Here is a 26,211-nt window from a genome sequence, read left to right on the forward strand (position 1 = left end):
TGCAGTTACTTGCAATCCTCGTGCTCATGATGAGATGTGTTTGAGTTATTTACTTGACCATAGTTATTTGAGCTCAATATAAATTTGGTGGCCATACTCATCTTATACTTTTAATGGAAAAACACTTAAATGCTGAACTAGTTCAATTCCTTGTATATCATGTAGACTGTTTTAAACGAGCTAACCAGATCAAGGTTTGGCTAACACTAATGCATCGGACCGACCGACTTGCTAGTTTGAACTTGCCACACCAACTTGGCACACACTGGGGCAGCAGCCATAGTTTCTGCTGCATTGACTTCACATCCAAAAACCAACAAAACTATTTATATCAACATGTTTCAAAAAACTCCAAGACATGATCCCATAATTCATGCAATAAGAGCCACGAACTGATCTCAATCTCTGACTCGAAGTCTCACAACTCTGCAAACTTAATTGTTTGAACTTCCTTGGGATTGAAGTGAAGGAAGAAGAAAGCAAGCAATTTGCTGCATAAATCATGCAACGAATTGAAGTGAAGGAAGAAGAAAGTAAGCAATCTGCTGCATAAATCATGCAACGAGCACGTATTCCAAGAAACGTTGAACAGTCGAACCTTGCCCTTCAAGTCAACCACTCTACAAAACATCTCCTCTCCTGCCATTTGCGGGCAGCCAATTCCTTCTGGGAGCATAAACCAATGAGGCATGCCATGGCAGTGGCTCTGCTTCTTTTGCTCGTTCTGCAACCAGTCATAAGAGCTAAAGGTATAGTGCTAAAACAGAGGGAGGAGCTGTTCAAGTGTAGTAGTAACTCACACTTTGCTATCTTTTTCTTGGCAGGAGGAAGAAGCTGCACAACTCGGCCATTCTTTGCACCTGAAACAGATTCGACGACTCGAGCAAATGATGCTGGGAGAAGAGGAGAAATGATGCAGAGGGAGGTGCACCTGGACTACTCTCCTGCAAGCAGATGGTCTCCCATCCATAACTGACATGTTCAACTTCTCATGGAGGCTATAAGAGACAGATTTCAGAGTAGAACTACAAGTTATTAGGAAGAGGAGAAAATAAATGTGTGCTTGAACAAATTTTGTCTGTTCATGGGGGAAGAATACTAGAGTCATTGAACATGAAAAATTTAGGCCAAACAGTTAAACTATATTGTACCAAACTTTGGAAATCCTAACCTTAATAATTTCTCCATTAATATCATGAACTGCTATCAGAGTAAGTTCTACTAAGCCATCTTTGATGAAGATGACTGAGACAAGGCAACAAACTCAGTGGTTGGCAACGAGTCAGAGCGGTTGGCTTTCCCTCATCATTTCCTGGCCCAGCACCATCAAATGGACACAATTTATTTATCTGAGTTTGGATTCTAATTCTGATATTTGGCGAGCCAAATGTTGCCTTGGATGTTTCTTGAGCAGTGGCATCCATTGTCAAGTGGTAGCTGGTGAGTCTCTCTTCTCTTCTTCCATATTTATTTTGTTTTTTTATCGTAAAATTGTTGGATCCGGTAGCTCCGGAAGGATGGAGGAGTGCAAAATGTGCCGACAAAGCGCTCATTACACGCGTGACGAGTGGCAAGCCGCGGGCTCACAGGTGCAAGCTCGCACCTGCTCGTCTGTAAGAAGAGAATACATGAGCTTTTTGTGTCAACTTCATTAACACTGTAACATTAATAAGGAAGGAAAGTCCATCGAAATTCTCCGATGTGGGATTATTCCTCATGCACTTCCTTATATAACATTAATTAATAATTAATTATTATTTTGTACCAACTTTAAATAAATAATTTCTCAATCATCTTTAATGGATTTTAAGCAAATTAATAGTATAAGTCTATCTACGCGAAACGTAGATTTTGATTTTAAAATCAATTATGACTTTCATCAATTGCTGGTATTTCAATTTTTTATAAAATCGTATGGGTCTTTTTAAGATCTTAATATCCAATAAAAATCTCTCACTTCATAATAATAATAATAATTCAGTAGCAAGAATTGCAGGTCTTGCCATATGCTTCAGTTCGGTACGTGAGCCAGCAAAGTTTAGCTGGTAGCTGGTGGTTACTGCTCATCATACGCTACACAAGCAACCGAAACCATAAATAAATAAATAAATAAATAAAACAAAAAATAGTTTTAAAAAACATAAATGCGACCGGAAAAATACAAAGCATGCAGCAGCAGCAGGCTTCCGTATCGCCGCCCCACCGCCACGACGCACGGGTTACTCGCCTTTTCTACCTGCTTTTCAGTTCGCCAGAGCCATGCGGGGCCCGCCGCCTGCTGCGGTGGCCTGTCCGAACGCGAGGCGGCGGCTTTCGCCGTTTGGCCCCGGACGCTGGGAGCAACCGCGCACCTACAGAGCGACACGTCAACTCGTTTTGATTGGCGCACCCAACTTGAGGAGGACTCGTTCGACGTCTTGGGTATATTTGTGAGTATGTTTCTGAGTACGTCCACATACCTCGAGGAGACAGGAAAGCCAGGCGGTCGCAGTCGCGAAAGGAGGAATGACAATTGTTTTAAGGAAAATAAGTCATAGATAAATATTTGAACTTTTATTAATTTTTATGATTTTTAAAATGATATTATATTAATTTAAAATAAATTGTAGAGTTGTAAATGGATAAAATTTATTGCGTTTACTAAGCCTACTATTTTTATTATGTCGAAAATAAAAAAAATATTTAGGAAAACTAATTGGTCCGGGTACCTCGGTGGCCCTTTGCTTTCCACTGGGGAATCCTTCGGGACCCACGGCGCCTTAACTGGGTAAGAAACTGGGTGGTTTGAAGTAGCAATGGCACTCATAATTTGATATTTATTTAATTGCCAGTTGCCACACCGAAGCATTAAATAGTACGAAAAATACACTGCAGGCATTTCCCGACCTATCGGCGAATCCTCCTCCTCCTCCGCTGCTTCTTCTTCTTCTTCTCGCTCTGCCGGCTTCACTTCGACCGGACCTCCTCCGGCGGCCAGGTAATATTCGCCATCGCTCGCTCTTCTCTGCATGGAAGGAACTCTGTTGTGGTTTTTGATTCGACATCTGTTGAAAATTTTGGTTTTTGGCGCAGATTTGTGCTTTGGATGTGTGCTTCGACGTGATCTTTGACCCATTTGCTCATTGCTCTTTTTGAATCGAAATGCTTCTAGTGATCCGGTACTGTAGTTTTCCTTTCGATTCGCGTTCGATGTTTGTTGTTATTTTGGGCGAAGGGTTTGATCTTGTTTTTGGGACTCTGTTGGCTGTAAACCTAGTGGGAGAACGGTTATTGTTTTTGCGCTTCATTTGTACGCTGGGTTTTTTTTTTTGGCTCATATTTCCGATGGGCGTGTTCCAGTCAAAGTTGTGATCTTGCTGTACAGAACTCATTGTCGGTGGAATTTTGTTTGTACGTTAATTAGTTTTGGATCTCAAAAGAAATGTGAAAAATTTTCTTTTGAAATTGTTCATGTTGCTCATAGTGTATGCTCCGGTAAGCGAAGTGGTTTTGGTCCCTTAGATTACCTTTTGCGTGGGATACAGGGGTCGTTGTGCTGATTTATTATCTTTCTAGGTTTTGTAAAACTGTGCCGCTACTTTGTTGGCTACTTTGTGTTCTGGAAAGTAATGAATCACCATCTAGCGAAGCTATTCTAGACCAAACAGCTGCTTGCTATCGTTACAGAAAAAAAATGGAATTAGACCTAAATAGACGATGAATGCCTAGTGATGAATTTCATATGACGTGTTTTTTGTTTTTTCCGCTGTTAATGACAGTTTTATCTTATCTAAAGTACATTTGAAGAATGCTGCCATTAAAACACATAGTAGGGAGTTTGAATATCAAGGTTGTACGAGTCTTTGATTAACTACCTGGGTACATAGTGCTCTGTCAAATTATGCATGTTTTATATCTTATATTTGGAGTGCATTATTTTTTTGATGAGAATATAATGTTTCATGCATCATCCATCTATTAACTATTTGACAGCAGTACCCTACCAGTAATGTAAATTTCTCAGAGTGGTGCTTCTTGAGAAAAAAAAACAATCGTTGCTTTTAGTTTGGTTCATTTTCCCATGCTTGAGTTCTTGATATTAAAATCTAGGGATATCATAGTTTTCTACTTTCTATCTTCTTAGAGGTCTTCCAAATTGGGATGGATAAGTTTTACCTTTAGATTGATCAAAAAGTTCCTCCATAGTGTTAATTTGTATGATGTGGTGGTTATTACATTCTGTAATGATTCGGTCTGACCTTTTTGTAGATTTAATGGCTTGCATACCCAGTGGTTAAGATGTGACATTTCTACAAACATTTCACCTTTTCCAAGTTCTTCTCTGAGAAAACTGTAGATTAATAGTTTAGAGTTTGATGTAGATGTAAATTTAGATATTTTGTAGCGCATATTGCTTTGAATTTTATTCTAAGATTGACTAATAAATAGAGTTTGTATTAAATGAAAACTTTGAAATTCTGTTTCACATATCATCGTGAACTTTATCAATGGATAAGATAATTTGTTTTTGATGTGTTACCCTCCTCGTCTTATGTTTTTCTTTTTCTTTATTCAGATTTATAGGTGAGGATGTCTACCAAATCCCTCAGGGATTTTAATATAATTCCCGCATCCGGATTGGATAAGACTATTGATAGCAAAGGAACTTTAACAAAGTTGTACACTGAGAATGGATCTGAATTCCAGAAGAAAACTCCTCCCCTCTGTTCTGTTCCAGCAATTAAAGTTGATATGGGGACAACCGTAGCAGAGACAGGAAATGCAGAAGTTGAGTACATAGAATCTGAGAATTTGGGTGATGTACCAGAATTGGATGCATGTTTTAATGTATGTTTTTATTCCTCAACATGTTCTTCCCATCCAACAGCATGTTAAACTTTTACCTATCAAAGCACATTTATCTCATTTCCTTTTTTTCCTGGTGCAGACACTGTTTAGCAGGTTAGACTCAAAGGACTGGGTTTCTGTATGTGAAGCCCTTAATAATGTGCGCCAGTTGTCGATATATCATGAAGAAAAGCTTCTCGAGATCTTGTCAGTTATCTGCTCTTATTTTTCTTCAGTGTGTTTCACATAATTAAGTCATTAGCCGTTTCTCAACTGACATTTATTATCTTCTTTGTTATTTCTTTCTCAAACCTTTTATCGTAGAGGATCTGTGATTCCGTTGATCGTGAAGTCACTGAAAAGCCCTAGAAGTGCTGTTTGCAAAACTGCAATTATGGCATCTGCTGACATATTTAAGGCTTACAATGATAAAGTCATTGACTCAATTGATTCTCTGGTAAATTTTTGAGCATTTAACTAAAAGGCATTCTTTATAATTGATATTTACCAAAACACGTCTTTATAAGTTTTATTTTTTAAATCAAACAGCTTCTCCACTCTAGATTTTTTTTTTCATAATTCACCTAGTTATGATTATTTCCTCCAAACAATTTTTGGACTTGCAATTGCAAATACTAAGACTCAGAAATGTTCTAAACTTTTTATCGATCGTGTAATATCAATTATGTTAGTTCTTCTACCAGATACTAAGGCCCTGGATTTTCCATTCTTCAGCTTGTCCAATTGCTACTGAAGTCCTCACAAGACAAGCGGTTTGTATGTGAAGCTGCTTTGGCTGCTCTCATAGCTATGACCACTTCAGTCTCTCCTACACTGCTGTTGCCAAAGTTGCTGCCTTATCTCACTGATAAAAATCCGCGGATACGAGCAAAAGCATCTATATGTTTTAGCAAGAGTGTGCCTCGACTTGTAAGTTTCCTTCCTCTTCAGAGTGACGATTTCTTCTCTTTTATTTTTTCATCCATATCAAATATATTCTGGGAATTCATGTTTCAATACATTATGGTTTTTTTCTTAAGAAGCACGAGAGGGGTTATTTTTGGTTCCTTTCTACTAATTTCTTTTGCACCAGATTCTGATTGGATGTTGGAGGCTTCAGCTAATTTTGATTCTAAATCCATTTAAATTATGTCGGGATGGTAAATATTCCTCAAAATCCCTTCCACATGTGCCTTGCTAAACTGGAGCTGATTTGGTTTTGTATAACCCCCAAATCTCTCCCACCCATGTCTTCAATTGCCTCCTTCATGTCCAAGCTCCACCTCTGGTCTCTCTCTCTCTCTCTAATGCCCACCTTCCCATGGTTCCCTAACTGAAGGTGTTGCAGGGGAGGATGTCAACTGGAGCAGCCTTGGTTTGGTATATCACCAAAACCCCTATCACTCGTGCCTTGGATTGCCTCTCTGACGCCCAGAAGGGTTTATCTTCCATGCTTTTTAATTCATTTTGAAACAAATAAGTTTCAAAATTACTTTCCTATCTAATTTTAGCATCCATACAAACAAGTTAACAATCAAATCAAATTTTACACCAAACACATCTTCATTATTTGTTGGTTCGTTTGATGATTCACATGAATTACCTTTTACATTCTGCTCCAAGTATCATCTTTGCTGATTGTAATATATTACATTAATCACATTTTAATTATAGGGAACAGAAGGAATCAAAGCTTATGGAATCGACAAGCTCCTTCAAATTGCAGCATCCCAGCTGAGCGACCAGCTTCCTGAATCGCGAGAGGCTGCTCGAAGACTTGCAGTAGAACTGCAAACCGTTTATGTGAACTCCCAAGCATCCTTCCCCCGAAACGAAGACTCTCTCGACCCAACGGATTCCGAGTCCTGGGAGGCCTTTTGCCATGCGAAGCTGACACCTCTACGTGCTCACGCGATTCTCCGTGTTACATCGACTCCAAAAGAGGCCTAGCTCATGTGGTTCAGCTACTTATTGTCTATTTAAGCTATTCCACTGCTTATATACTATGCGGCATTCGATATTTTTGTACATGCTATAATGATAGGAAATATATGATCGGGCACTTGTAAAATTGATCTATTTCTTACGATTTGAGTTGTTTTCTGGCATCTAGGATGAAGTACAGGGACAATTAATCTCTGCAGTAAATGCTGCAGACAGAAGTTTGGTGTGGTCTCTGTCTGAACATTAATGTTATCACAGGAGCCAATTCTCATCTAAAGTTTAAATAAAATTTCTTCTAATGGGACTATGGCTGGCTCTCACAAAACCTGCCACACCTACTCAACATTTAACGCATCTCCCAGCTCATGAAAACCAGATCGATGGCTGGGCAGCCATTACTGCTATTAAATGCTCACGCGCCTCCCCGCCCTCATATTTCACCAGCTCGGGCCTTTCAAGGCAACTGAGCAGCACATCGATCGAACCCTCCTCCTCCTCCTCCTCCTCCTCCCTTCGACAGTTCGACGTGGCCATGGCTGGCGCCGACACTGCTTTCCTGCTCGCTTTCCTCGCCTCGGCGGCAGCGTTCGCGGCCGGGCAGGACTCGTCCATGCAGCAGAAGTGCGGGCAGGAGTTCACCAAGGTGACCTCCTGCCTGAACTACGCCACCGCCAAGGCCGACGCCCCCACGGCCCAGTGCTGCAGCGCCGTGACGGACATCAGGAACACTGACGCGGCCTGCCTCTGCTTCATCATCCAGCAGACGCACTCCGGCTCGCCCGCCGTCAAAAGCCTCGGCCTGCAGTTCGATAGACTCCTCCAGCTTCCGGACGCCTGCAAGCTTGCCAATTCCAGCGTCAGTAACTGCCCAAGTAAGTCGACCACTTTCTAGTGCCATTCAGTCGTTGAGAAAATAGCAAGTGATCCACTTTCTGTTAGAACAGATATGGATGGTAGTTGGATACTTGTATCATGGCTCTTTTAGTCAGTCAGTCATTAAGCATATTTATGATTGGTTGACTGCAACACAACTTAATGGTATTTTGTCACACTAAGATGGGCTCTTCCTTCCGACAGATTGGTAGAGAATCTATAAATGTTTAAACGAGCTTTTCTTACCTTCCACTTAATGACTTGTTTGACAGAGCTTCTAAAACTGTCTCCTAACTCGCCTGACTATGCCATTTTCACCAACTCCACAAAAGGTTAGAAGTTCCTCTTCCTTTTGGCGTGTATGTTTTCTCGATGGCTTTAAACTTGGCACAGATTGAAGTTGATTCTTTGTGTGCAGTTGCTTCCACTTCCATATCCAACGAAACAGCAACTGTGAGCAATAGCAACACTCCGAATGGGGCCACGCATCAGGTCGACGCTGTGATTGGCCTCGTTTTCACGATCGTCTTCTCCATTTTCTCAGTTGGAGCTTGAAGGAACTCCGGCGGGGCGGTTCGCATCTCATTCTGTGCAAAACAATGTCTGTATGAATGGAAGTCGATGAATGAGGAATAAATGTATGGGACATTCTTCAATTTCCATGTGGGGACTCTGTTAAATATCTTCTTAACATTATATGAGTTCGTACCAAATATCTTCTCAACGTTTCTGTTTTATCCTGAGGATTCATCGAGAGTAAAACTTGTGTAACGACAATCATCAAACACCTTTCCTGTCTTCAGGATAAATAATCACAAGTACGTGCCTGGTGCTTTATTATCGCACTCTTCCATCTGTCGAACTCTTTTCTTTATGGTTACAAGAGTTTGTGATTGATCTGGATGTTTAGTTTTTCATCTACGATGCTGACCTCTTCAAGTAGGCCATGACTCCGATGCCTGCAATTAGTGCTGCTCCAGCAGCCACTGTGCTGTATGCGCTGGCCCATGCATCCTTCTGTGCGTACTCCAGATTCCCAGTGCCCGATCCACCACGACCTTTCTTCCTCTGGCCGATGCCAGCGTAATCCAAATGCAACCTCAAACTCTGCAAGATAAATGGAGCTCACGATGAGAACCTGACCTGTTTGTTCAAAAATGATATGATAAAGGGGAAATGGTCTGGAGAAACACAATGGCAAGGTTTAGGGTATCTTTGAAATTTCAAGTGTATTCTATTGGATGGAAGCATAGGTCCTCGTAGCATCCTCATTAATACCAAAATAAATGTATTCAAGTATGATGTAGACGACGACAACGGAGAGAGCGAGAGAGAGTCTAGACATCTCAAACAGCATGATTTTTACCTTCCAACCAGCTTGTCTTGCATGGTCCACTGCTGCCGCAAGGTCACCATCCGATGCAAGAATAACTTGGTCGTGGTCCTCGTCTTCATACTAGGTCGATCAAGGAAAAGATTCTTATCGACCAATATGTTTGATTGTTACGATTAGCTAAGGAGTAAAGAATCCTAAATGGTACCAGTATCTGTGGTAGATGGTTTTTATCAATATCGCCACCAACCCTCTGGAGTATGCAAGCTATAAGGTCTGCCAAGCTTTGTGTTTCTGCAGTAGGCAACAAGTTCGGTATAAGTTTTTCCAGAGTGAAACTGTTTCTTTAATTTTGATCAAAGTGCTTACCGCAGTTAAATCTATGCATTCTTCCCTGTTTATCTTGTAGCTTAAAGCCAAAGGTCGTTGACAAGCTTGAAGGTGGGTAGAAAGCAGATGATCTAACTGTATCTTCGGTTTCGGATGTAAATTTTAGAGATCCTTCACTAAAATACAGACAAGGTATAAGTTATGATGACAGACAATGGAATGGGTAAAATAACATGGATGGAAATTTGTATACCTTCGAGAATCATCTTCATCCAAAGGTCCGAGAGACAAAGCAGAATCCCAGAATTTCTGCATCACGGCACTTGTGGTTTCATTTGCTGCACCTGTGCTTCCAGCCTACACAGGATTCAAACAAAAGAAAACTAAATAATGGAAATCATATTAGCAGAAGTTTGGATGAAAGGCAACAAGATGAAGAAAGTGGGAATCCTCCATAAGCACCTGGCTAACCAAATGAACATTTCCAACAGTTCAGCCAGGCTGTAAGACTGCTACTTAAAAGAGTAAAGTAACAAAACAAAAGTTAAGCTAATCATCCATGGACTAAAGAACTAAAATTAATATTCATTTGCTTTTGTTAATTTGTAATATATATTTAGCCATCCAAAAGATTTAAATCCATCATTCATGCAACTACTGGACCAATTTGATAGTTATCTAGATGAATCAGCTAAGTAAATAGTTGAAAATATCAATATATTTAAACAAGAGACGATAATAGATTGAAGCATTCAAACACATTTAAGAACCAACATGCTCAGATTGCATGAGGAAATATTTCTGAGAATCATGGCTAGTCGAAACTGCAAACCTTTGAATACCACTCAAACAATTTTCAGCAAAATTTAATAAAAACATATGCTGATGGTAGTCTATTTACTCAATGAGTTCTCTAATAAACTGAATTTGTTTATTTGAGCTGGTTTAAACAGACTTCGATAAATATTAAATGATATATAGTAATAAATGTAAAATAAACAGGTTTGATCGTACTCAGATACAATTTGACCTATGAAATTCGAATCCAGCAACTAAAATTTGGTTTGTTTAAATGAGTGAGACCACAGTATAATATTTAATATCAGGGGAAAAGATTGAACTTGACCTTTTCCAGGCAATGTAAAAGCCCACTACTACAATCCATGACCATAGATAACCATGATCTATTCATGGACCAAAAAAATAGGACGGGAGAGGGACCAGTGGGACTTGGCATTTAAGTAGATACTAGATAGTGATATCTCACTTCCGCTTATTTAGTAAAACTCAGCATCTAAGTAGTCAAATCTAAGAAAAATAAACATGACTAAAAAGGATATCATAAGAAATATAAACACGACTAAAAAGGATATCTCGAAAAAGGTTCATAAACAACTTACAGTGGCTATTGCAGCATGGGCAATATGAATAACATCAAGAACTGCAACAATATCCCCATCTGCTCAACAAGACAAACTATATCAGTTAAAATCAAGGGTAACACAACAACATTTGATTTTCATGGGTAATTATACCTTTATCGACAACAGGTAAATGTAAAAATTTCCCGTCATGCATGGTATGAAGAGCATCAAGAATTGTTGTGTCAACATTTGCACATTCAGGATTTGGAGTCATGACCTGAATGTAAAGATTAACAAATTCGTTAAATACATCTTCAGCAGATTTACTCTTTTGTGGCGATGAAGAATAAGAAAGAACAGATTGAAGCAAAGAAAGGTAAAAGCAAAACGATTAGAATTAGGTTCCCTTAAAAATCTGAAGTAACAAACAATTCAAAAAGTCAAAGCTTGATCAGTTCAATAAAATTATTTTATCATCTATTCTTTACTGGCATTTGTAGCATTTGCAAGTGGCAAAAAAAGTACAAGGTCTTATGAAAAATTTGGACCTGCATTAAACATATTTTAGGACAAAAGAAGACTACAAATGGCAAACTAGAGGACAGAGCGAGAACATAGCCAACAAAAAAAAAACAAATAAAAGATCACAGGCAATTGAAACATATGAAAACTAAAAATAAGAAAAAACATGTGACCGATGAGATACCTTTTCCACAGGGGTGGATTCTGGTGAAAGATTCTGGGCAACTAAGCGCATTAAAATGTCTCTTGGACTGATAAAAAGAAAGAAAGAAAACAAATTCAGAAAAAAATAAAAAAACACAACCGAACAAAAAAGTTAAATTCATAACAACATACGTTAGAATTCCCTGGGGTTTATTTTCAATTGTCACAACTGCTGAACTTATTTTGAACTCAAGCATCTTCTGGGTTGCAGTTAACACTGAATCAGTAGGTGAGACGGTAACAATCCTAGAAAAAGATTCCACTATCAGCTAATTGACAACATTTCATCTGCTTACTCGGCTACTTGCAAATGAATGTCACATTTCCTTAAAAGAAAGTAAATTTTGAAAAAGAATATTACCTACTTTGAATTCTCTTGAATGATGGTTGACAAAGATGGCTTAAACATCCGCTCTCGAAGAGTTTCAATAAATGTATTGGGACCTAATAGAACAGATTAAAGATATTGACAAGCATATCCATATTAGTTTCTTGAGAAATGACAATATGAACAAGAATACTTTATTTGAGACCAGCTATAATGAGAAAAATATCCAATTGCTATAGGAAACAGAAACTGCGCACCAGAAACAGAAGTCCCCCAATGCTTTTCTACCCCTTCAACTGCGGCTGCAATGGCCTTTCCCTTTTCAGCTGCCCTTTCCATTCGTGCTATCGCATCATATAGACATTTTGCAATGTCAAGCAAAGCAATGACTTCACCTTTGTCTACAACTGGCAAATGCCTGAACTTTCCTACAAGTAGCAAGGTTGAAAGTGTAAATACAATTTTAACATATAACGTCAAAGGTGCCAATCAAATTTTGAGGATCACACACCTTGTACCATCTTCTGTAATGCTTCCACAGCGAGTGTGTCAGAAAGAACAAACATCGGATTTCTGGTCATAACTTTTGACACCGGAGTTTCATCAAGTTTTAGCTCCTTGGCAATGACTCTTGTCGTAATATCCTTTAACAAAGTAAACAAAATATAAACAAAAAGCAATAATATGAACTCTGATATATTCCCTTGGTTTTCTAAAACTCATGCTTATAATGGATGGACCTTGTCTGTAAGAATACCACACAATAGTGCATTTGAATCTGTCAACAAGACAGCATCAACCCTTCGTGTAGCCATCCTACGACAAGCTTCATAGACAGTTGTACTTTCAGGGATAGTCAAAGCCTTGGACAAACGTAATCTCTTAACTGTTCTTTCTCCACTCATAGTTCTGCCATCAGGTTCGAATTTCAAAACAAGGTAGGAAGGTATTTTATATCAAAATTATGTAAAGACAATATACACAATTAGTAAGATCTACAAAGTACAATGCACATTTTTATGTAAATGTCTCAGAAGTTCTTTTGATATTTAAGATAGAGGAAATGCTTTGCAATATAAAACATTTTGTAACAAACTTTAGTATAATGGAAAACAAATCTTGTTTATTTCGTACACTATGGTTTCACCTTCAGAGTAAAGGAAAAAAAAGTTAGTTGTTCTAGATGATCCAAAGCGCGATTTGCCATGGATCGTCATTAACAGCCCAGCCGCGTGAGGCAACCGAACACTATTTGCCAATGGAATTGGGAGATGGTATGATACTTCCTTTATGGAAGGATAAATAGGTAGTTCACAACAGTCTTGGCGATAGAAATAATGAACAGTTCGAGCACTGTTATACCTACTGCAACACGTTGTCACTGTTATACCTACTGCAACACGTTATCAGGTTATAGCAATTGGCTGAGGCATTACCTCCAAGGATCAAACCCCTTTAGTTAAGCTACTACAAATGCATTGAGACACTGGACTACTTGATACCTCCTCTAATGATGAACTGCACTGGCTCATTGAGATAGAAGAATGGATAATAGGCACATTCTTCTTACTTCTTGTTAAACACAAGGGATTGATGTTTCATGAAGAAACTAAATGCAAACAAATGCCACTATGACATATAGTTCAAGATACCACTTGTACAGTTGTTTGCTGTGGTAGTGATCCACCATGAGGATTATATTCTATTTACCGCACATGTTTGCACCCACCAGCCTTAGCATGCCTTCCATCCTCTACAAATTATGTATGGGCTAATTCATCAGTTACATGAGCTACTGAATCGACAACATACTCAGGAAAACATTTGCTTTGGTTGGCTCTAGGAAATTGTGTGGATGTGATTCTAGGATCTCTTACAGATGGCGTAGAACTCCCTCAGAAGTGTCCCATTGGCTTTCCCTGATTATATCTAACCTTTTTATGTATATTTATAATCATTCAGTTCATCTTTAATATATCCAATACGAAACTTCCCTATGATGGAAACATATTTTAGGCCTAGACGCACTGTCCTGTAAACTATTTCTCTACTTTAATTCAAAGGTTGGCAAGAAAATGTTATCTCTTGGTAAATTATAATACTCTTTCACTCAGGAGTTGGACTTTCAATAACCAGTATCTCACCATTTCTGCTTTGTTTACTGTTTTGCTGATTTCATCTATCAATTAAAACATGCGGGCGTACAACAAAAGATGGGGAAATGGATGGATGAAAAAGTGAAAGAATGAGTTATAAAAGGAAGTATATTTTCACTATCCCTACTAATTTGAAGATGTAACCGACGTAAAAACTTGAAACTTCAACGGTTCAATGCACGGACAAAAGAAACTCGCTTTAGTCATTTAACATCAAGTTGACAAAATAACGAATTACAACAGTGTCTATATGTATGACAAGAACTGCCATGAAAGATTTTTTTTTTTCTCCAAGGCAATAATCATATAGTCCCAGATCATGAAGAGAATTCAACATTATCAGGCGCAAACGAAAGTACAAGACGAAATCCATCGAAAACATCCGCCGTAAGCTACTAGAAGATGAAATCAACTGAAAAAAAAAAAGAATCTATCGAGAAGAAATCTAGATCTAAATGAGGGAACAAGAAACGCACGGAGGTCGAGATACAGAACTCCGCCGTCCAGAGTCCGAGCCGTTCTCCGTAGTCTTCTTCCTTCCCAAGGAACCCGTCCCCGATACGCCCCTCCTAATCGACCCGCCCCCGACGCTGTGCCCGTCCATATGCTCCAAAGATCAACCCGGCCGACTCTTAACCTCTCCCTTTCCTCGCCCTTTCCGGCAGCTCCGGCGTTGTATCTCGAAGAACACTCCTGCACTCCTTCCCGCGAGCCGACTCGGATCGCCAGCGGCCGAGAGATCGGACTCGCGATGCCGGCAGAAGCGATAAGTCTCGCGATCTCCTCCGCCTCCCAATTTGACGGGAGGTTAACCTTCCTTATACAACGGACTGATCCGTTGGGCCCGCCTGCTGGCCAATCGAAGCAAGGGTACGTAACATTTAACAAAAGTAACTATTATAATGCCGACACTAACTGAGGAAGGGAATTGGCCGTCGTTATTTTGAAATGCCACCGTAGTCATCGGGGCCCATTGGTAGTCCACAGTATAGAGCGACGACGAGCGTGCGGGTAGGAAATTGGTAAGATTCGATTGGGTAACGATAAAGTATTGCAACGTATTTAACTGTCCCCCAATTTACTACCGTTTACCTTTAAAATTCTAAATATCTAGATTATTATAAAAATCACAATTTGTTCATCCAGAAGTGAGCTTGCAACCCTTCCCTTCTTTTTCATGCATTAAATCTGTTCTAAACAAGTTTCCAATAGATTTTCCCCTCTAAAATATAATCGATTAAGACAGAATTGATATTCTGCGCGCCGCTAAAATCACCGTCCATCACGCGTGATTGCGCAATCCGATCATCCAAAAGTGGGAATGCACAGTGCTGCACCCGAACTGTTCTCGCCGCTGCCGCTTCGCCGTCCGACCACCGGACCGAGCCCAATCGACGCGCCACTCGTCTCTAAAATACATCGACCGAGCTAAATCCGGCAGCCGGCGGTGGCCGGACGGCAAAGCGGCAGAAATCGGTTAAGTTAAGATAATACAAACAGCATAAGATACTTACTACTATCATACTTGAAGCACTGCAACATAAGAGTAACTTCTAAGGAAGCTTGTACGCGACGATAAGAAGTCTTAAGTTATTATAAGCACTATGTAAATTATCCTCGGCTAGGTGACACGCCATTAACTTCTAAGGCAGCAGCTTTAAGCGATCAATTAACTTCAGCGAGGATACTCCACCTCCAACGGCAACATTGGCGACGTTGCGCTGGTGCTGGTGCCGCTCCTTGGCTGCTCGCAGAGTGCTCTCAGACCCAACTGCTGCAGTTGATGCACGACGTGCGACATCCTTGGCCGAACTGAGGGGACGAGTTGGGTGCATGAGTATACAAGATCCACAGCCTTCTGTATCACCCCGACCTCTGGGATGTCGGATATGAAAGGATCGAGGAGTTCGATGTATCTGTGGGACTGAACTAGCGGGGTCGCCCATTCAAATATCGTCTGCCAGCCCACAGATTCGACGGCCTGGCTTGGTCGTCGGCCGCTGATGATTTCCAGCAGCAGCACACCGAAACTATAGACATCACTTTTCGTTGTCAATTCATTCCTGTACATGAACTCTGGAGCAAGATATCCATAGGTTCCCGCTGTCTTTGTTCTTTCATGCATGACTTCCCATGGCACAAACTTGGAGAGGCCTACGCCCATCAGATGAGACCCAAACTCTTCGTCGAGAAGGACATTGCTAGCTCGTATATCGCGGTGTACAACTTGGGGTTTCACCTTGTCATGCAGGAACCTGAATTTGAGAATATCAGTTAGTATGAGTATGAACTGAGTTCAACAAAGCATCATCAACAAGCCATGATTTGAAGTCTAATTAGGTGGATCTTATCCTGCTATATCCTATAGCATTTGACATGCCAGACGTCGATCAATTATATCCTTAATCCTAACTGGTCTTTCGCACCTTCACCACATTCTGTAGCCATAACTAGAATGTGAATAAGCCCAAGAAGAACAGATGTGGAATTCTGTAGAAAAACTCTACAATTTAAATCAAGGAAAAGGACTAAAGAGTTCTTCCTATCATGGTAGTTCAATAAATCAAACATTGGAGAATTAAAGACTCTGATACTTGGCCTCTTCATTTCCTCCTTTTGTACCCAGTACTCCCATTTTGATTAGGTGAAACAATCATGTCAGACACAGATTTGCATCCATGTTGGATATTCATACCGAAATCAGTGTGAGATATAGATTCACACCCCTATGTTGAATATTCGTACTTAATCCAAGTAGCATAGAATAAAGAGACCATTTCACAACTGGAAAAAAAATCATGAGCTTCATTGATGGTTACGTTGGCATTCAAGATTGTAGTGACTACCCCTGAATCACTTGAACAAGAGGTACTACAAATCTCACTCTTATAGTAACTATTTTTTCTGATATCTAGATTTTTTTATATATCTAAAGAAATTTTAAATTACTATCCTTCATAATTTGTAATTCGCACAAGAGAATTGTCTTATAAATTAAGAGAACACTATGTAGGCACCAAATGGCAAAACAAAAATACAATGGTAAGAAATGATTATATGCATATGCTTATCTTGATATTCATTTTCTATTATACTTACGCAATTCCTTGAGCAAGAGTTGTAGCAACTCTCATCCTCATGGCCCAATCTAAGCTTCGACCACCTCTTGGCATGTGGTGCAGCCATCGATCCAATGGCCCATTGGCAACAAATTCATAGATAATATAGCGATCACCATGATCATAGCAACAGCCTTTTACAGCAACTAGATTAGGATGATGAAGTTTGGCAACCCTTCCAATCTCGAAATAAAATTCCTTCTTCCTTTGAAGGCTATACCTCTTCAGTCTCTTAACAACCACTCTTGAGCCATCAGGCAAGAAACCATTATAAGTTCCACCAGTTTTGGCATCACCAAGAAGTCTGTTTCCTTCACTAAAGTTCTTTGTAATTGATCTCAACTCGTCGCTGGTGAATACTTTCCATAATGGAGGAACTAATGCAGCTGATGAAGGACTAGAAATTTTGCGAGACCGTCTGCGCTTCTTGTTTCGCCTATATACTAGCAGCCATATGACAACAACCAAAGTGATGAAAAGGATTAATCCACTGACAGCTGCAAGGGCGATCATATACTCCATATGGCAAAGCTTGTGGGAACATTTGTTTTCTGCTGCAAATCAAAATTATCACTTGGCTATAAAATAATGCCAAATTTAGGAACTTGATAAAGTGAAGGATCATTAAAAAGTCATCTAGTACCTCGAGCAACCATGCAAATATATTCATGTGATGTATTGCAGCTGTCAGCAACGAGAGCCACATGGCTATTAGGTACCAATGTACACAGATCAGGTGGGCTCATTCTGTTGCACGAAGCACTTGAACAATTGAAATGAAAAGGTTTGTCAGGGAAAACAGATTCGTTCCATCTCGAAATATTGTCAGACCATTTCCAACGAAATCCAAGAGAAGAATTATAACCTCGTCCTCCCACCCAGCAACCTCTAATGCTTCCAGCGCATAAGCTTTGTGCAAAACTCAACTCATCAACTGAAGTGAGGGCTGCCAAATAACCACTAAAATTCTGGCAGACTGTCTCTGACTGAACCCAAGGTAGAGAGCCAGTCATATGCATAAAGCATTTGTTCTTACTGGGATTGACATGCCAACCATCAGGGCAGGATGCTATCGAAAGAAAGAATATATTAAAAACATGTAAATCTACAGAAAAGAAAGGGTAGACAATAATAAAAATGCAGGCATTCTCTTGTTAATGATAATGCCCTAAAAAATTGAATTGTAAAAGAAATCACTGTAAATATAATTGTATTATTCATTTATTTACAATCTTGTTATCTTGCGTGTAAGTGTAACTAACACATTCTAATAAAAGGTACTAATAATATTGTTGCTTCAATGACGGATTGAATAAGATATGAGACAATCTGAAAGCATGGGACGATAATATTAAAAAATATCTACAATATTTTTATTATGTAATAATAGCAGATGATCTCACACCTATAAAAAAGGAGACCTCACAGCTATATAGACATGCCAATGTCTAAACAAGTGCATATGTGAAATTGTTAGAGAATTCAATTGTTAACTTACCATCATAGGTGAATAAGTATATAAGTGAAATTCTTGCACGCCTGTTTCCATATGCTAATTGTTGACCTACCATCGTATCCTTATGAGAAGTAAAATAAAGATAATTAATTCATAAAGCATGCGTCTTTCACTGATTAGCGCTACGTGGACGGATCAATTCTTTAGGGGAAAAAAACATTTTTTCGAAACAATATAAAATTCATTTTAAAGAAGCACAAGAATTACCACTGCGCTATACTTCCCTAGCACTTATATCACGCTTCAAATTCTACAAATATCGATCATACCTACAGAACCAGCAAAAAACACTCCCAACTCCAAAATTCAAGCAAAACCCTACACCGATCTACAACTAAAGAAGCGCTGCAATCATTTTCCAGCATCACGTAGCAAAAACTCAACTGGAATAAAAAAAAAAATTGGTTAGGGTTACAACTCACGGTCTTGAGCTGAGACGACAGCAAGGAAGAAGCAGATGAGAAAGGAGGAGAGGAAGGCACCACCCCTAGCTCTACCGCCACCAACACTGCCACTACCTCCTCCCTCCTCCATAGCGAAACGCGCTTCCCCTTCTAAATTTCCAAATTCCGCCACCGCTCCCGCAGACGAACCCCAAACCCACAGGCAATCTGGTAGCAGAGGGCGACAACGACGGAATGCGCAGAGAGAGGAGAAGCGAGGAGATCGCCTGCTCGGCCTCTTCGCTTCTCTGCTCCTCTTCGACTCTTCTCCGATCGCGATGTCTATTCCCAAGTCAAGGGAGACAGTGATGGTCCGGACCAATCAACTGCTACAGTAACAAATTTCCACAAAGAAGTTAATGAATAATAGTAGTATTCATTAATTTAGCAATTAATATCAATTTGAAATGGTTAATTACGAAATTTATTTTAACAGACTTATTATAATAAATCACATAAATTCCAATTTTATAATAAATTTATCGCAAAAATTTAAAATTCTTTTACATGAATTCGACATGTGAACGAACGCAAAGGCATTGGAGGTGGCGTCACTTTCAACGTTCATGTGACCATAACTCTCACAGGGCTCTCCCGTTGCTGCCTCTCGTGGCCTCGCTTTCTCACCTCATCCTCCTCCTCCTCCTCCTCTTCCTCCTCAAATGCAAAGTAGTTGGATAAGTTCTTGACTAGCTTTTGAAACCCCAAAGAGAGGTCGGGCCTTGGGAATGAAAGATTGCTGAAGGAGCTCTTCGGCTTCCCAGTCGCCTGTCCCTTAGCATCTCCACCTTCGAAACAATTATAGGTAAGGCAGATCGAAGGCTCTAAAGTGGATGACTCTCATGATAACAGCAAAGAATAAACGAGTGTTACTAGACGATGTCGCTGGGAATGCTTCAGCTTGTGCTCTCTTTAGTCGATTTTCATGAACCGCAACGCTCGAATGGGAGGCACAACCAACAGAGAAGGGAGGACGGCAAACCGAGCCACCCACTTGTCTCTCATTGCATCATCAACGAGAAAGAACAGATGTATTTAAGGTTGCTCAAGGGCATAAGAATGAATCATTTCAGGTGTAGGAATTACAGGCAAGGCAATCATGGATTGGATTGAGTAGCTTGGTTCCATAGCTTATACAGCCAAGCCAGTGCTCCAATATGTAGAAGAAACTTCAGGTCCACAATCTGCTTGACATCCTGTGACCAGTTGCAACTTCCATTTCCCTGCAGGACCAAGAGGCAACTTGAGCATGTTACTAGAAAACAATCATGTCCTAATAATAATAATAATTTATTAAAAAAATATCTCCGAATTTGTTTTTTCATGGCTGCAAATAAATTAGTTTAATTTGCAGTAGAATTTATGGCCAAGAGAATGTAGATATATTAACTTAAAAGTCAAGGATGTAAAGGTATCTCTATAATGGATCGATCTCACCTTCACTTTGTGTTGATAGCTAGATCAACAAAGTCAAACCATTCAAAAATTTGATCTAGAAACTTGAGTGATGACTTTACTGCATCTTCATACTGCTTTAAGCAAGCTGTGGTGATGGGTTTATCAGTGAGCTACTTTATAGTAGTTTGAGACCAAATTAAGTTTACTAGTAGTCTAGGGAAGTAAAGTTTTTCTCTTTTTCAACATGAATGAATTCACCAAGGCTTGCAACATGCATGAGATGCTTAAACCACTGGTTGTGGAACTTATACCATATGAGAAATGTATACAGAATGACAGAATTGATTCATGAATATGTGCTTCAAGCCAGTTTAGCTATGCCATTCATTCAAGCCAGTTTAGCTTGCAACATTCATCCTGCTTGATTCTATCATTAAATTGAGATTTGATTTTCTAAATCTTAGACATAGAGATATGAATGTCACCTCAATTTCACACACTAAAGTTAACATCAACTATTAATTATCATAAATGAGTCGATTCAAAATATTAATATTAATTTTGTAAATTTAAAAACCAATTTTATGTACCTTAAAATTATTTATTTATTTTTAAAAAAAAGGCATTATTCAGATTATGCCATATTTGAATTTTGTCTTATACTGTCAATCTTAGTAAAATTAACAGTACAGTTAAAATTTAATATTACATGTAATGGAATTTATGCGAAGTGAGGTTCCTGGAACAGCCCAAACAGCAGATCCCAGAAATTAGCGATGAATCAAGGTTGGTGCCTTTCCTCCTGACAGCAATTAGTTTTGATTTTTTTTTTTTTTTTGGAATAGGGTGTTCTTTATTTTTATTTTTTTTTAAATCAAAAGGACTCTATCCCATTAGCCCCTTTGTACGATAATATAATTATCGTGAATTTCTATCACTCATATAATTCAATCTTGAATTGATTGGATATATTATAGTAGTTGTGAAATCGTAGTTAATATAATAATAGTTATAATAGTTATGATTTCGTAATTGCTAGAGCGTGAATGATAAATAAATATGATTAAATACGTCTTATAGTAATTTAAACTATAATTATTATAATATTTTTTGAACAAGTTAAGTATGTATTGTAACAATTATGATATTGTAACTGTTATAATTAATATATATGTGTAAGGGTGTGAAAGCTAATGTTAGCTTACTTGAGCTTTAGCTTAAGGCCCGAAGATAACAACGACCAATGTTGTTAGAAAATAAAAGATTTTAATTGCATAAGTTATAAAAACTTAATCAGTTCAGAATTTTTTTTCATCAAATCAATCTAGTAGATTATAATTTTTGATTCTACTACTAAATATGTTATAACAGTTATGAAATTGTATATGGACGATCGTTTTATAGCTACTATAATATATTTCTAAACGATTTATATAATTTAATATGTATGATGAATGATAATAATAAGAATAAGATAAACGTTCTTTTTAATAGAAAATAAAAAAACGAGCGTCACTCCCAAAAAAAAAAATGCCCATTAGTTTATATTGAAACCCGACAACCACCGGGTTTCCTGGAATCGTTGTTGGCAAGATAATTAAGTAGTGATCCAATGCAATGATTGATTCACGATGTGTAAAACTATTCCTTTTTTCTTATTTTATTTTTAAACCCATCCAAACATATTTTAATATAATTTTGATTTAATATAAATTAATTATGTTGTCTTAAAACTTTGAAAAATTAAATTCCTATTCATATTAGAGCCAATACTATCCATTATTTACTTCCCATGTGGGACTAATTTTTTTAATCACTTTTTAAATAAAATCCATATATATATAAGCTAATTTAATAAAGTATTAAAATTATTTATATGAACATAAATAAATTATAAATATTGAATTCGTTTACACCCTACTTGCTTGGATTGCTTGGATAGAATGTTTCATCATCCAATGTGTAATTGAATTGAGAAAAGTACTCATGGGAAGAAAAATACAAATATTTGTTCTTGTCCTAATAAAGTACTTTTGAACTTTAAGATTTAAATAGTATAACAATAAGGATTAGTAGGAAAAATAAGTCTTCGGGACATGCTGAGTTGGTTATAACGAAGTAAAGTTGCAGAAGTAGTAGGATTTTGACGAAATCGAAATAATGTGTCAACTGTAATTTTTAATCTAGGGATCAAGGAGATGCAATGGAGAAAAAGACTAATATTTTTGAAGAAAAAGAAAAAAAAAGGTTAATAACATGAAGAACTGTGGAAGCCCACCTTCCTAATTAAATTAAAAAAAAAAAAGATTCCAAGAGGCAGCATGTGAGAGGCAGCAGCAATCCCAAGGCTGCAAATAGAATAAAATTGGGGATTAGAAAGTAAATTATTTGTATTATTAGATTGAAAAGTAATTAATTAATTGGTTTGGTGACAACTACTTTACCTACTGGATATTTAATTAACACATTCAAATGAAGAAAAACACTAGAAATTATATTTTGTGATGTGTTGTGTATTTTATTTTATTTTTTAAAAAATATATATAAATTGACAGTGTGAATAGAGTTCTGGTTTGAGATAATTAAAAATTGATAAATACTGCTTTATCCTTTCATGGGCAAAACCTTGACAGCTTAAGGCTTTCCTTGCTTTCTTCTTCTTCTTCTCGTCTTCCCTTTTCAAAAACCTCTCCTTTCTCCCCTTCCTTTTCCCGTCGTCTCCTGGATTTTCTTGCTCGGTGTTGCCGCAAAGCTCCCTCCTTTCTTCGTCTTTGTAGCTTTTGATCCTTTTGCCTTGCCAAAGGAGAGTTTTAGCTTTGTTTTCCTCACTACTTTGCTGTGCCTCGCCGGAAAGACTGACCATTTCTGGGCAAGCATACTTTCTCGGCGTTTCTGATTGCTTTTGGGGCGATTTTCTTCCGGAAAGGAGCGATTTTTACCTCGCCGGAGATGTTCCGCGGTCGGCCGGAGCAGCCTCTCGACCTGAACTGGAACCACGGAGCGGACCCGACCGGTGGCCGCCTCGTGAACGCATCGGCCGACGCCGTTGCCTTCCACAAGCTCGTAGGGGGAGAGTTAACCGGCGACGATGCGGCGTCCCGGAAGCAATCACGCCCGGTGGGCGTTCGACTTAATTCCCCAACCAAACTCAATCGGTTCCTCCACCAGCCGCAGGCCGCGGCAGGCGGGCTTCCTTTGTCTGGAATTCCAGTGCCGGCGGCACATTTGGAGCAGCGGTTCTCCGACGGCCGGACGTACGGCCATCTCCCCGCCCAGTTTAGGCTGCCGGAGGGAAGAATGGAAGCCTCGGCAGAGGGCGGATTACAGTTTGAGAATAATGGTGAATTGGTGTGTGGAAGGGCCGAATCCTCTGTGTCTGATCCATCTGCAAGTGGAGAAGCAAGTTTAGGGGCCCCTGCAAAGAAACGGAGATCAGCTCAGAAAGGCAAAGTAAAGGTAAAACTGTTCTTATTCATTCAAGTTTGAGAATTTGCTGTATAAACTGCTGAAGAAAGTGCAACTTCAGTTGACAGAGGAAGAGAATTCAAGCGCAAAGCGAAGTCGATCGACAGAGAACAGAACCGAAACTGATTCAGTCAAACCAAAGGTAGAGAAGAATGAAGGGAAAAGTAGTAATTCAAAGTCTCCTGAGCCTCCTAAGGATTACATCCATGTCAGGGCAAGAAGAGGCCAAGCAACAGATAGTCATAGCCTTGCTGAGAGGGTATGAGCACATTGTTTGTAATTGCTTCATTTCGCGCGGCCTGTTCATCGATATCTCATTCCTTGTCATTAGGTTAGAAGAGAGAAGATAAGCCAGAGGATGAAGTTGCTACAAGATCTTGTTCCCGGCTGCAACAAGGTATCAGATAGTGATGGACTCCTCAGATTTGTTTGCTTAGAAACCTGTCTCATTTTAAAATGTGTAGGTCACCGGAAAGGCGGTCATGCTCGATGAGATTATCAACTATGTGCAGTCGTTACAGTGCCAAGTTGAGGTATATTTGCCGTGGATACATTTAGCATGTCTATGGAAGAATACTTGAAAAGGTTTAGGATCTAAATTCTCTACAATTTAAATGTGAATAGTTCCTATCAATGAAGCTGGCCACTGTGAATCCACAATTGGATTTCAACAATTTGGCAAGTTGCCTTCCTAAGGATGTAAGTTGCAAACAATTCTATTTTCTTCATGATGCATAAGATCGATATATTAGAATCCATACCAAAACAAGAATTTTGGAAATTCAGATGCATCGAGCTTGCGGAACTATGCCAAACTCAGTTTACTCGATGGAGACTTCAGAGGTGCCGGCACCATATATTAACCATCCTGCACAAGGAAATCCTATGCATTGTGTCTTGCCTAATGGCATGGAAACACAGAGCTCGATCGATATGCTAGACTTGGCGTTCCACCACAATCTCAGCACACACCACCCTTTCATTGCAGGATTTGAGAGTGCATCGTCTCAGGTAAGCAAGAACACATTCTTTGATACAATCTCTTCTATCGTAGATTCCAGTAGTCGTGTTTTGACACGAGAGGATTATCAAACTTTCAGCTAGGCACTTTCTGGGAGGATGATCTACAAAATGTTACTCACATGGACACAGGACACGACTAGGAGAATTCCATTTTCCCCTGATGCTTTTGTACATAACTCAAGGAGAATCCCTGCCAGAGATTAATTGGTTCATCTCTGAGAAGATTGCCATTTATTTATTTTCATGGTGTAATTTGATGAAGTTGAGAGATTTAGGATCCTAATGTTGTTCTACCACTATCAATAACTCATTTAGCTTCTGATCAATTTGTATTATTGTTATTATTGTCATTCATTGTTCAAAACACTCCCTATGTGCATTAGCTAATTGTCCATGACACTGAACTGTTTTGGTGCCAATAATAATATGGTGTGCTTTGCTTACCTTTTGGATTGAAGTGTAATGCGTCTCCCTTGGAAAATTTCAAGAGCACTTTAGATTCTGTGACACTAAGGTTGTGTTTACATGAAGTGTAAGCTCTCCCTTCCCTTGATCTCCCCGCGAGCAAATGGTTGTGTTTACATGGAGGGTGTAATGGAATTCCTTTGAAACTCATGAGTCCAGCTACCTCTCAGCTCGGCATCTCTTTCCTTTCCCCTACTTTGAAAGAAAGCTGAGTGAGGTCCATTATTATGGCACCAAAGATGAAGTAACATATCCAAGAGGCAAACTGATATCCTGACCTGGACATGAGCAGCCATGGCATCCTTTCCCTGCCAATCGTTGTCAATTACTGGGATGAGATTGGGACGAGGGACCACGATCTTCTGGCCATTATTTCTGAGCATTTGAGGATGATAAGTTTGGTGATCACAATAAAATATGAAGGGCCAGAAGATGGTCTACAGCTCGTGGGGTTTGGAAGAAAATATCTATTGAAATCAATCACCAGGCTGGCTCTGTGCTCATCCTCAGCTGGCAATGGCATCCAGATTAACACACCTTTTTTCTCCTAGTCCAAGAACCTTTAGTCGACACCGATAAGGATATGACAAGACATGATAAGCTATTCTACTAGTCCAGAATCAAAACGTTCTCGCCATTTGCCTGAATCCAAAATTAAAGGCTCAGATTTGTCATACAACTGGCTTATGATATCTTTGTCTGGTTTGGTGGCCCGTCGCCTCATTTACTTTTTGCCTTCTGCAAACTAAATTAGGACAAGGAAAACGGATGAGATTCAATCCAAGTGACAGTGTTCTAAAAGCAAATCTATTATTAAATTAGGCTTGCAATTTCAGTCAAAAAAAGAAAAGGAAGAAAACAAATACCATTAATCAGCAGACATCAGGCTCAAGCAATTCAG

General features: G+C 39.1%; 5 protein-coding genes and 1 long non-coding RNA gene across 7 annotated transcripts; 3 read left to right on the forward strand and 3 right to left on the reverse strand.

The window, feature by feature from the left end:
- Positions 1-369: 369 nt before the first annotated feature.
- On the reverse strand, positions 370-1,026 carry LOC141815852 (uncharacterized). Its single transcript, XR_012600620.1, has 3 exons — positions 932-1,026; positions 801-860; positions 370-724 (listed from the first exon to the last, which is right to left on the reverse strand). It is a non-coding gene; the product is annotated as an uncharacterized LOC141815852 (long non-coding RNA).
- A 1,846-nt stretch (positions 1,027-2,872) lies between these two features.
- Positions 2,873-7,030, forward strand: LOC141815871 (uncharacterized). Its single transcript, XM_074703737.1, has 6 exons — positions 2,873-2,977; positions 4,556-4,827; positions 4,928-5,034; positions 5,152-5,284; positions 5,563-5,757; positions 6,502-7,030. The coding sequence occupies exons 2-6, from the start codon at positions 4,570-4,572 to the stop codon at positions 6,775-6,777; spliced, it is 969 nt and encodes a 322-aa protein (XP_074559838.1). The 5' UTR covers positions 2,873-2,977; positions 4,556-4,569; the 3' UTR covers positions 6,778-7,030.
- A 220-nt stretch (positions 7,031-7,250) lies between these two features.
- Positions 7,251-8,340, forward strand: LOC141815862 (non-specific lipid transfer protein GPI-anchored 1-like). The gene is made up of 3 exons (XM_074703727.1): positions 7,251-7,643; positions 7,917-7,976; positions 8,063-8,340. Exons 1-3 carry the CDS (start codon positions 7,304-7,306, stop codon positions 8,197-8,199), a joined length of 537 nt encoding a protein of 178 aa, XP_074559828.1. The 5' UTR covers positions 7,251-7,303; the 3' UTR covers positions 8,200-8,340.
- On the reverse strand, positions 8,311-14,615 carry LOC141815861 (CBS domain-containing protein CBSCBSPB1-like). The gene is made up of 14 exons (XM_074703726.1): positions 14,358-14,615; positions 12,466-12,634; positions 12,237-12,369; positions 11,983-12,153; positions 11,763-11,841; positions 11,530-11,643; positions 11,378-11,444; positions 10,843-10,948; positions 10,708-10,766; positions 9,561-9,664; positions 9,347-9,483; positions 9,186-9,271; positions 9,011-9,100; positions 8,311-8,751 (listed from the first exon to the last, which is right to left on the reverse strand). Exons 1-14 carry the CDS (start codon positions 14,483-14,485, stop codon positions 8,563-8,565), a joined length of 1,632 nt encoding a protein of 543 aa, XP_074559827.1. The 5' UTR covers positions 14,486-14,615; the 3' UTR covers positions 8,311-8,562.
- Positions 14,616-15,363: 748 nt separating this feature from the next.
- On the reverse strand, positions 15,364-19,255 carry LOC141815859 (C-type lectin receptor-like tyrosine-protein kinase At1g52310). 2 transcript variants are annotated; one of them, XM_074703723.1, is made up of 4 exons: positions 18,939-19,255; positions 17,644-18,069; positions 16,981-17,551; positions 15,364-16,136 (listed from the first exon to the last, which is right to left on the reverse strand). In XM_074703723.1, the coding sequence occupies exons 1-4, from the start codon at positions 19,048-19,050 to the stop codon at positions 15,557-15,559; spliced, it is 1,689 nt and encodes a 562-aa protein (XP_074559824.1). In that variant the 5' UTR covers positions 19,051-19,255; the 3' UTR covers positions 15,364-15,556. The 2 variants fall into 2 exon arrangements, with proteins under 2 accessions (XP_074559824.1, XP_074559823.1); XM_074703722.1 differs by having other exon boundaries at positions 16,981-17,554.
- A 3,738-nt stretch (positions 19,256-22,993) lies between these two features.
- LOC141815860 (uncharacterized) lies at positions 22,994-25,272 on the forward strand. The gene is made up of 7 exons (XM_074703725.1): positions 22,994-23,813; positions 23,884-24,081; positions 24,154-24,219; positions 24,287-24,355; positions 24,447-24,521; positions 24,609-24,833; positions 24,923-25,272. The coding sequence occupies exons 1-7, from the start codon at positions 23,307-23,309 to the stop codon at positions 24,983-24,985; spliced, it is 1,203 nt and encodes a 400-aa protein (XP_074559826.1). The 5' UTR covers positions 22,994-23,306; the 3' UTR covers positions 24,986-25,272.
- The last annotated feature ends 939 nt before the right edge of the window (positions 25,273-26,211 follow it).

The sequence above is a fragment of the Curcuma longa genome, unplaced genomic scaffold (assembly GCF_044706935.1).
Source record: "Curcuma longa cultivar G26 ecotype Majalengka, Jawa Barat unplaced genomic scaffold, ITB_CL_G26_1.1 contig_11566, whole genome shotgun sequence".
NCBI lineage: Eukaryota > Viridiplantae > Streptophyta > Magnoliopsida > Zingiberales > Zingiberaceae > Curcuma > Curcuma longa.

What these genes read in the sequence shown, in the direction of transcription:
- LOC141815862 (XM_074703727.1), top strand. Translation starts at nt 7,304, where the DNA reads ATGGCTGGCGCCGACACTGCTTTCCTGCTCGCTTTCCTCGCCTCGGCG. An exon ending in CAGCGTCAGTAACTGCCCAA is followed by an intron (nt 7,644 to 7,916) that starts GTAAGTCGACCA and finishes CTTGTTTGACAG; the next exon opens with AGCTTCTAAAACTGTCTCCT. An exon ending in TTTCACCAACTCCACAAAAG is followed by an intron (nt 7,977 to 8,062) that starts GTTAGAAGTTCC and finishes CTTTGTGTGCAG; the next exon opens with TTGCTTCCACTTCCATATCC.
- LOC141815859 (XM_074703722.1), bottom strand. Translation starts at nt 19,050, where the DNA reads ATGGAGGAGGGAGGAGGTAGTGGCAGTGTTGGTGGCGGTAGAGCTAGG. An exon ending in TATTTGCATGGTTGCTCGAG is followed by an intron (nt 17,555 to 17,643) that starts GTACTAGATGAC and finishes TTTGATTTGCAG; the next exon opens with CAGAAAACAAATGTTCCCAC. An exon ending in ACTCTTGCTCAAGGAATTGC is followed by an intron (nt 16,137 to 16,980) that starts GTAAGTATAATA and finishes TCTCAAATTCAG; the next exon opens with GTTCCTGCATGACAAGGTGA.
- LOC141815861 (XM_074703726.1), bottom strand. Translation starts at nt 14,485, where the DNA reads ATGGACGGGCACAGCGTCGGGGGCGGGTCGATTAGGAGGGGCGTATCG. An exon ending in ATTACAGAAGATGGTACAAG is followed by an intron (nt 12,154 to 12,236) that starts GTGTGTGATCCT and finishes TGCTACTTGTAG; the next exon opens with GAAAGTTCAGGCATTTGCCA. An exon ending in AAACCCCAGGGAATTCTAAC is followed by an intron (nt 11,445 to 11,529) that starts GTATGTTGTTAT and finishes TCTTTTTATCAG; the next exon opens with TCCAAGAGACATTTTAATGC.
- LOC141815871 (XM_074703737.1), top strand. Translation starts at nt 4,570, where the DNA reads ATGTCTACCAAATCCCTCAGGGATTTTAATATAATTCCCGCATCCGGA. An exon ending in TTGACTCAATTGATTCTCTG is followed by an intron (nt 5,285 to 5,562) that starts GTAAATTTTTGA and finishes TCCATTCTTCAG; the next exon opens with CTTGTCCAATTGCTACTGAA. An exon ending in GCAAGAGTGTGCCTCGACTT is followed by an intron (nt 5,758 to 6,501) that starts GTAAGTTTCCTT and finishes TTTTAATTATAG; the next exon opens with GGAACAGAAGGAATCAAAGC.
- LOC141815860 (XM_074703725.1), top strand. Translation starts at nt 23,307, where the DNA reads ATGTTCCGCGGTCGGCCGGAGCAGCCTCTCGACCTGAACTGGAACCAC. An exon ending in GTCATAGCCTTGCTGAGAGG is followed by an intron (nt 24,082 to 24,153) that starts GTATGAGCACAT and finishes CCTTGTCATTAG; the next exon opens with GTTAGAAGAGAGAAGATAAG. An exon ending in TTGTTCCCGGCTGCAACAAG is followed by an intron (nt 24,220 to 24,286) that starts GTATCAGATAGT and finishes TAAAATGTGTAG; the next exon opens with GTCACCGGAAAGGCGGTCAT.